This window comes from Urtica dioica, chromosome 9 (genome assembly GCF_054948205.1).
Source record: "Urtica dioica subsp. dioica isolate 48M chromosome 9, U.dioica_male_clone48M_v1_H2, whole genome shotgun sequence".
NCBI lineage: Eukaryota > Viridiplantae > Streptophyta > Magnoliopsida > Rosales > Urticaceae > Urtica > Urtica dioica.
The window spans coordinates 6,316,921-6,327,257 of NC_142764.1; the positions used below are offsets into that span (position 1 = coordinate 6,316,921).

The following is a 10,337-nucleotide window of genomic DNA, read 5'->3' on the forward strand; positions in this document are numbered from 1 at the left end:
AGAATATTTTTTAGGATTTATAAATGTAGACGACACTTCCGGAAAATGACTTTTTGATGAGCTTGTGGAAGAACTTAAATATTTAGGGCTTGATATACAATATGCAAGAGGTCAAGGATATGATAATGGATCTAACATGAAAGGAAAAAATCAAGGTGTGCAAAAAAGATTATTAGATGTAAATCCTAGAGCATTATATACTCCATGTGGTTGTCATAGTCTTAATCTAGTAATTTGTGATGTTGCAAACTCTTGTGTTAGGGCCGTATCTTTTTTTGGAGTTCTTCAACAAATTTATTCATTATTTTCTTCTTCTCTCAAACGATGGAAAATTTTGAAAAATAATATATCTAATCTTACAGTCAAGTCACTATCACAAACTCGTTGGAAAGTCATATTGAAAGTGTTAAGGCAATTAAATTTCAAGCTCCTAAAATTCGAGATGCTTTATTCGAGTTAGAAGAAACAAGTGAATATCCGAAAATAAAGAGTGAATCTAAATGTCTAGCAATATATGAATTGGAGGATTTTGAATTTTTGCTAGGTATGACTATTTGGTATGATATTTTGTTTGTTGTCAATTCGGTTAGCAAAAACTTTCAAAGTGAAGATATTCATATCGACGATGCTATAGATCAACTAAAAGGCCTTGTTTCTTTTTTTGAAAATTATCGTGAAAATGGATTTGTATCTGCTATGATTTCCGCAAAAGAAATTGCAAATGAGATGCAGATAGATCCTACGTTTCGTGAAAAAAGAGTTATTCGTAGAAAAAAAAAAACATTTTGAAGAAAATGATGTTGATGATAATATAAGATCTCCCGAGGAGTTATTTAGGATTGAGTATTTTCTTTTTATGGTTGATCAAGTAATAACTTCTCTTAGAACTAAATTTGAACAATTTAAAGTATTTGAAAATCTATTTGGTTTTTGGTTCAACTTTAAAAAGTTTGGATTTATTTTTTGAATTAAAGGTTTTAAGGGAAGTTTTTCAAAAGGATGGTAGCAATTCAATGGAAATACTTAATTATATTAAGCACATTGATTCTTTTCCTAATGTTTATGTTGCTTATAGAATAATGTTGACTATTTCTGTTTCCGTTGCTTCCCCAGAGAGAAGTTTTTCCAAGTTGAAGTTGATAAAATATTATTTGAGGTCATCTATGTGCCAAGAAAGACTCAGTGGACTTGCTATTTTGTCAGTTAAAAAAGAGTTGATAGACGAGGTTGAGTATAAAGATTTAATTTCTAAATTTGCATATAAAAAAGCAAGAAAAGTGGATTTTGTGTAATTTTCTTGCTTTCTAATTTTTCGTATGACTCTTTTTTAAAATTAATTCAATTGTCTTATAATTTCATATTTAATGTTTTGTTTAATGATAAATTAAAAATTTAAATATAATTATAAAAAGTCCTCTATTTTTTTCTCGCCCAAGGCTCTCGATTTCTTTGAGCCGGCTCTGCATACCTACAAATACAAAATATACTAACATAACAACGTATATAATCTTCATGACTTCAGATCCTAACAAATAATCAATAGAAACAAATAAATAAAAATAAAAAAGATGTGAGACGAGAAATTTGATGTAATTTGGACCAAATAATATCATACATCTTACTTAGAGAGTAATTCAACTAACGAAAATCAATTCTTTATTATAAAATTACAAGCCCTCTATTTAATTTTTTTCTCCCAATGATATTCTATCATTCCCAACTGTTTTCTATTTTTTGTTCAGATCAGACACTGTTTTTCTTTTTTCTTTGTAAAATTTCATCTTTTTTTTTTCCATGGTGTACGTTGTCAACAACACAAAAAAAAGTAAACCAAACAAAAAAAGGTGGGGCCATATGATTAAAGCTACTTAAAAAAATAAATGTAGTAATTGACTATAATTTTTATATGGCTATTTTGTAATGAGAAAAAAAAAATAAAAAAAAATAAATAAATAACTTGCCGATTTGACAGGAGCATAGTTTTAGATCGGTTTAATTGGTTGAATGCTTAAGAGCAAGTGCACTCCATCTTGAAAAAATAGAGATGAAGACGGAGATAGATGCACTCCATCTTTAAAATCAATTTCATTCTCTAAATATGAATTTGATTTAAATAGCCTATCTTAATATTTGAAGATGTATTATTTCATTTCTTTAACTTTCTAATAATATCTAAAAATTAAAAAAATATATAAAATTAGCCCAAAATTTAATTTACTACTATAATTTGATATTTTATGTGTATTATATATTTATTTATAAATTAGTGCAATTTAAAAAATATTAATTCAAATACAATTCATACTTGAAATATAAAAACTTAATCAAAACTACTACAATAGAAATCACATTTATTTTATGTAGACATTAAAAAAAACATCAAGACATTTAAAAATAACATAATTAAAATATTGAAATTACAATACTAGAAAGACAACAAAAATTAAATATCAAGACATAATATTAAAAACTTATCATTTTTTGTATTTTCGGATATATTATTAATAATATATATGTATTTAGATTAATATGAAAAAATTAATTTTATTAGGTAAATTTGTAATATATAGAAATAATAATGAGTTAAAACTAAATTATAAAAAGTTATAGTGAGAGAGGATATATATTTAGGATATTCTTTTAAGAATATGTAAAATATAAATGAAGTGGAGATAAAAAAAACATTGTTTATTTCATTATGTAAAAATGTAAAATAGAGATGAAAAATGAAGATGGAGTGAAGAGGGTCTAAATAGTTCAGCACAAAAATAATACTATTATATACTAATAATCATTGTTCAATTCCTCCAAAAGCTCATCACAGCTCTAAATTGATTACATGCATAAAAGATTAGAAGATTTTTTCGAGAAATTCTTGTTGTTAAGAATTTCACATTTAAAGTGAATAAAAATTTATGAAATCTTGATTATCTCGTAATGTTGATTTTGAGATAGAACTCTAATATTGATTTCATAAGCTTTGACTCCTATGTTTATAAGTATACAAAATATTGTGACTCATATTACAAAAATCTTTGCATGCATAGCATGACTGGCCACTGAAATGCTACATTCGAATAGTGATCAACCTTTAACTAAGCTAGACGTTTACATTGAATTCTAATTAATAGATATAGAGAAGAAAGCAACCGTAGTTAGTAACCATCTCTATTTTTAGCTGGAAATTACGCAAACAGGCTGGCAAATCAATTTGCTATCTCCTTTGGCTGTTGGATATCGCTGCACTATTTATGGCCGTGGTCACCCACTTGCACACACAACTATGCCCCTTCAAATAGTCAAAGCCCATATATATATATATGTGTGTGTATATATATATATACACGAACTCCTTTAATGTAATTCAGATCCTACATATATATATATATATATATATATATATATATATATTTGTAAATTGACCATATATATTGACTTTGCGTTATCACTGTCGGAGGGATATTTATATATATAATAGGACTTGTATCTTCATTTTTTTTTTAACGTATTTTTCCCACTCTTTTCTTTTTTGATTTCATTTCCATCGTTCCTTAAATGTCATAGGTTTGATCATGTAGAAGTAGAATCTGACTTATTTTCTCATTGAGCGAAAGGTACAAAATAAATCAGATTGACTTTTCGATCAAAAATACGATGCGTAATCTTCGCATATGTGTATATCGTTTGGTCGTTCTCTCGGAAAGAAAGTTAATTACCTCTTTGAGAAGTAAGAAAATTGCTTCAATCAGCATAACCAATTTTTTGTTTGTTCTTAATACACACACACACACACACACACACACACACATATATATATATATATATATATATATATATATAAATATATATAAGGGAAGTTTGCAACGAGTTTACTTTAATCAGAACAATAAAAAAAAATCATCTGAAGAAAGTAATTTGTGGGACAACTTAAATAATGCTCTAGAAACAATCGCGGGTGTGTATCATATCTCCATTAATACTATCTGAATCTAAACCCTAATTTCTACTGTATCTTTCGAAAACTTGCCGACATGACAACTCTCTGTGTATAATGTATTAATTGTCTAATGACATTATTGCTTCATATGATCATCTTTTTCCCATACTTTGAGCCAAAATTTAGTTTGCTTTGCAATTTTAGTCTTTTGAACTCGACAGTGGGTCATAGGGCCTGTCTCTAGGAAAGTCTTGAACTAATAATCATACATGTAGTATAAACTTATATATTTGTTTAATTTAATGATATTATGATGTCAAATACTTGACAGTATGAATTTATTTTTCTTCCATCAACTTAAAGAAAAAGGCACATTCTATGCCAACCGTACCCAGAACTTGTTGACAGTAGTTAGATTACTATCTCAATTTATCAGAATCAACCAAAATTGACAAGAGATCAGTTCGTAATCACTCTCACCCTTAATATCATATAAGTAATTAGCTAGAATATACTAACTACTTATCCTGCGAATTGATAACCCAAGTTATCGTCTCATTTTGGCATCTCCCTTAGTGTTCATCCAATAAAATAAACAAATTCACGTTTTACTCATTTTAAAATAGAAAAAACAAAATAAATAGTTACGTTTAACAAAAACACGTAGATTATAAATAATTGATTAAGTATCTCAGATTTAACTAACTAGCTAAATAATTAATTAGAACTGATTTGGTATCTCAATAACGTTAACATCATATTAAACTGCTGTAAACAAGTAGTCACGACACGAGCTTAATATCATTAGCCTGTACTAACAAAGGTTTTCATTATTACTCAGCAAGTTTTCTAGCTAATATATAATGGCCAAAATTTGTTATCTTATGTGTAGGGGCTCGCATTCGATCCTTTAGTCAAAGTCTCTATTTCTACAGTCATCAAAAGAAAAAGTATTCAAAACAAAACTATATATAAAACCGGTAATATTTCAAAAGAATTTCAAAGCCCTTGAATTGATTCGGTGAAATTTGTTTTCGTTGACACGCTTTGCTCAGCACAGCAGTGTGATGTCCAACCACCAAAATAAATCCCATCACATGCAATGCAAACATTTTTTTTCCCCTCCTTTAGACTTCAAACTCACTCTCTCACAGCGACAGCTATTATATCATATATCATCTCTCGAGTACTCTCAACTACCGAGCCAACTTCATATTGAATGAGCCAGATTTACAACACACACTTATACAATTAATTATGGTTCCACTAAAATATCATATACAAATACAGACATAATATATATAAACGTATGTATTACATGGAAGAAGAAGGGAAGTTCGTTTGGATGAATAAATGCAAGTAGAGAAGAGAGACACAAATTAAATTGAAGACAAAAGTCATTTAATGTCTCCACACAACCCCCACCTTCCCCTACTTCAATAGCCGCTTCATATCACACACACTCTCTCACTAGCTAATATATACAATATATGTATATATATCTCACTCTCTCTATCCTTGTCAAAATACATACATAGAAGTTTGAGTTATCATCGAAGAAAAAGAAGATGAGAGGACAAGGGTTTGTTTTGGTGTTGGCCGTTTCAGTGTTGGCGTTGTTGAGTGAGGCGCAAGACACAATAGTGCCGGCGGTGATAAGCTTCGGGGACTCGGCCGTTGATGTTGGGAACAACAACTATATCCACACTCTATTTAAGGCCAATTACCCTCCTTATGGAAGGGATTTCATCAACCACCAAGCCACCGGAAGGTTCTCCAACGGTAAAATCGCCACCGACTACACTGGTAAGTACGATCACATTTATTCTTCTTTTTTTTTTTACCTCCTCCATCTCCTCGTTTTGGAGGTGAAGTGTTTTTTTATCAACTGAACTATCTCATCTTGTCTCTCTACTACGTCAGATCTAAAAACAAATGTATATGTACTTGTGTTATTACTAGCTAGTGGTGTATTTTTTTTCCCTTTTCAGAACCCTAAATTCAGATCTCTAAAAACTTTAGTATGATTTGGGATTTCTCTCTTCAAAAAATATATATATATATATATATGTAAATTTGATAATATTTGTTAAAAAAAATTATTCTAAAATATTAAAATTTATTCTGCATTTTAAGTCGTAATAATGCGTAATTAATTCATAATTTGAATTTTAAACACTTAAATGTGTGGATTTAGTTGAGATTTAAAACCTAAATTTAACGACTTCCATAAAGAGGGGACTAATAAATATTTTATTTTAAGAAATTTGTATCGATCATTAGACTTATTATTACCTTTTTATCATTTTAAATTAGTTATTGATAGGACTAATAAATCTATATTTTCTTTAAAATATATGTTTGTATATTGCAGCTGATACTCTAGGTTTCAAGACCTACCCGTTGCCGTATCTTAGTCCGGAGGCGACCGGAAAAAACCTTCTTATCGGAGCCAACTTTGCTTCCGCCGCAGCTGGTTACGACGACAGTGCTTCTGCCCTAAATGTACGTACATCCATGAACATGACGTGCATGTCAACCACTTAATATTTATTAGATAGATATGTTTATGAGTTGGGTTTTGTGGTTGAATAATATATGGTGTATATGTATAGCATGCAATCACATTGCCGAACCAGATAGAGCTGTTCAAGGAGTACAAGGGAAAGCTAGCGAAAGTGGCGGGCCAAAAGAAAGCAGATTTCATTGTCAAGGAAGCTCTGTACATCGTTGGGGCTGGAAGTGGCGACTTTGTCCAGAATTACTACATCAACCCTCTGGTGAACAAAGCGTACACCGTTGACCAATACTCAACTATGCTCATTGCATCGTTCACCACCTTCATCAAGGTCTGGTCATCAATTATGAACTCATCCCCTGAATGACCACCTTCAAGACGATAATGGGTTTGCTGTTTTCATGAGATAGAGTCTGTACGGAAATGGAGCTCGGAAGATAGGGGTGACGTCACTGCCGCCGCTGGGGTGTCTGCCGGCGGTGATAACGCTGTTCGGGTACCACGAGGCCGGCTGCGTTGCGAGGATCAACTCCGACGCTCAGATGTTCAACAAGAAGATGAACAACGCCGCCGCCTCGCTGCGCAAGCAGTACCCGGACCTGCGCATCGTCATCTTCGACATCTTCACTTCCATCCTCAACATCGTCAAAACCCCCGCCAAATACGGTAACCCACTTTCATCTTTCACTATATCATCAGATACAGAATCGCTCATATGACATATCTGCTGTGTTGTGTTGCGTAGGGTTCAAGGAAGTGAGAAGAGGGTGCTGCGGGACAGGCACCGTGGAGCTCACCTCCGTGCTCTGCAACCCGCACTCCATCGGCACCTGCTCCAACGCCTCTGAGTACGCCTTCTTCGACGCCGTCCACCCAAGCGACCGAGCCAACGAGATTGTCGCCGAGGATTTGCTCGCCCAAGGCCTCTCTCTCATCTGATCCCTTCTCTACTTTTCTTTTTATGTCTCTGTCTTGTTATGTAATTCCATTTGTAATGATGGTTCAACAGTTTTTTATTATTATTACTACGCACTTGGTTTGAGCTTGTTTGTTGTGAAATGCAATGATGATATTGTAGTTGATGGCATGAAAGTATTGCTTTATTTGTATACTTCTCCTTGTTACTACACACCTTGAGCTGAGATGCATATTGCTCAACAAATATAAAAATTGAATCTTTATGTGCAAAAGAAAATACAGGAATAGTACATTATGACCACCATTATTAAACATCAGATCAGTAGATGATATGAATATCACATGAAAAAATTGCTTTATTTGTATACTATTTGTTACACTACACATGATACTTTTTGAGTTGGCGGGAAGCGTATTAGGTGCGATATGTCGCACCTAATACTCAGGATACAAGATCGTTCAACCGAGTTCGCGTTGCATAACATGGGTGATGTATAGCTTGTCTGTGGCTGACGTGCCTAACGAGGCAAATTTGGCAGAAAACAGAGAAGAAGGTATGCGATGCCCTACACTCGCTCAGGACATGCCGGAACCTTCTATTAATGCGACAGTAGTCACATATAGGGGTGGCAATTTCGTGTTCGTGTCGTAACCGTGTCGTGTTTATCGTGTTTTCGAAAAAAATTGTTAGAATCAAATCCGACCATTTATTAATCGTGTTTGAAATATGAACCCAAATCCAACCATTTATTTTTTTACAGATCCATATCCGTTTAAATTAACCCATTCAATAATCGTGTTAAATGGTTAATTTAGTCGTGTTTTAATCGTTTTTAGAAATTTAGACTTAATTAACTATAAAAAATTTAAAATATCATAGATTTTCATTGCATTTCTTTGGCACCAACTTTTTGGTTGATACATACCTCAAAACTTTGTTCCATTGATCCATAATTAATTCTAATCTTGAAAGATGTCAACTTAATATGGAATTGCATCAGAAAAACCATATAAAAAGAACAATCAGAATTATATTCCATTAAAAAAATCATAATTATGAGCAATAATAAGCAAACATTCAGGGGAAATAAACGATTACATTTTATACACTAAATATATACAAACGATTACAGTTTCCTCCAAATTTTCATTTTTATTGATCGCAAAATTCAGGTTCCAAACACATCCTAACACCAAAAAAAATGGCACATTCTCCGGAATAGAGATACCAATGTCAATACAGGTTTATTCGAAGCATCATTTAGTTTATTCAAGTCTACACAGATAATGGCACCGTTTGACACAGCTTTGTTTTTTTAAAAAGTGCTTTTAGTTTCTGTTTTAAAAAAAAAACTGTTTTTTTTTTTAAACTGACAAGTGTTTGGTAAACTGTTTATAAAACAGTTGTTGTTGGTAACAAAAGCGGATTTAGCGTTTGGTAAAATAAATATATTATGGTCAAAAGACTAAAATAGACATGGTCTTATAAATTAAATAATAATTATTTATATACTTATTTATATGCATATATATGAATTATAATTACAAACTAGAAAAATATGGACGAAACAAATTTATTTTATTTTTAATATAAAGTTTTTTAATTATTGACAAAAATGTAAACTACAAATTTATCGTTTCTACTAAATTTGCAGCAATCTCATCTCTTAACTTGTCCATACTACTCGAAGAAGTCTGACAATCTTCATCTTGATCTTCAGTTGTGTTGTTTTCATCCCCCTCGCCATCGCCCTCTCTCTCGTCGAATATTTCAAAATCCATCTCTTGTCTTGCATGCATTCGAATATAGTTATGCAGTGCCATAGTTGCGATAACTATTTTTACTTGATTTTTGAATGGATAACTCGGCATGACATTCAGGATTCTCCATCTTTTTTTCCACACTCCAAAGCTCCGCTCGATGACGCTTCTCAGAGAAGAATGTGCACGATTGAAGATTTCTTTGCTTGTAGTAGGTTGAGTTCTTGCACGAAAATGCTCCAGATGATATGTTTGACCTTTATACGGACCAAGATATCCAGGCAAATTAGGATAACCAGCGTCAACCAGATAATACTTTCCTGTGACATATCAAGTTGAATATAATGATTTAGTTTAAACTGTATACAAGACAAAGCTATAAAAAGAAATAATAAAAAAAAAGTCATACCTTCTGAAGGTTTTGGAAAGTTAATCTCAGTATCACGAAGAGCGGCAGAGAATACCCTTGAATCATGAGCGCTACCTTCCCAACCAGCATACACAAAAGTGAATTTCATATTGAAATCACATACAGCCATAACATTTTGAGTAGGAATCTTCTTTCTACCGATAAACGGTATTTGATCTGCTTGAGGTAAAGAAGCTGGAACATGAACACCATCTATAGCACCAATGCAATCCTTTAAAAAAAAACAAATATCTCAATTAATTTATACAGAGTATCGATGAAAATAAATAACAAAAATATGAGTATAATACCTTAAAATGTGGCATATATCTTGGATCGTTTGCTATTTCTTTGGGAGTACTCTTAAATTCTGGATCAGCAGGTTTTATGACATCGGCTCCCATGAGACATAATATATCCAACGTCTCCGAAAAATATCGACTTATCGTCTCACCAGAATGTTGAAACATCTCTTGCACTAACCGGTTTCCTAGACCATGTCCTAGAATCATTAGAGTCATTCCTAAAATCTCCAATGCAGTCATATGTCTTGAACCTTTGAACCCGTAACTTGTTTCCAAGTTATTGCACAAACTTGTGAAAACCTCTTTTTCCATTCTGAACATTCGTTGGCACCGAATTCTGTTTCCCCTCAATATCTCTTGAAGAAAAATATGCCCCGTTTTTTTTTAATCCATACAAGGAACTTTATTTATGTATGTATCATAATAAATTTGCATCAAATGAGCAATTTTCCGTATAAGAACATTGTGTTCGTTATGTTCCTTTTTGAC

General features: G+C 32.1%; 1 protein-coding gene across 1 annotated transcript; it reads left to right on the forward strand.

Annotated features, from left to right (window-relative positions):
- Positions 1-5,428: 5,428 nt before the first annotated feature.
- On the forward strand, positions 5,429-7,566 carry LOC149384711 (GDSL-like Lipase/Acylhydrolase superfamily protein). The gene is made up of 5 exons (XM_089625244.1): positions 5,429-5,743; positions 6,312-6,442; positions 6,553-6,786; positions 6,866-7,121; positions 7,201-7,566. The coding sequence occupies exons 1-5, from the start codon at positions 5,506-5,508 to the stop codon at positions 7,392-7,394; spliced, it is 1,053 nt and encodes a 350-aa protein (XP_089481370.1). The 5' UTR covers positions 5,429-5,505; the 3' UTR covers positions 7,395-7,566.
- The last annotated feature ends 2,771 nt before the right edge of the window (positions 7,567-10,337 follow it).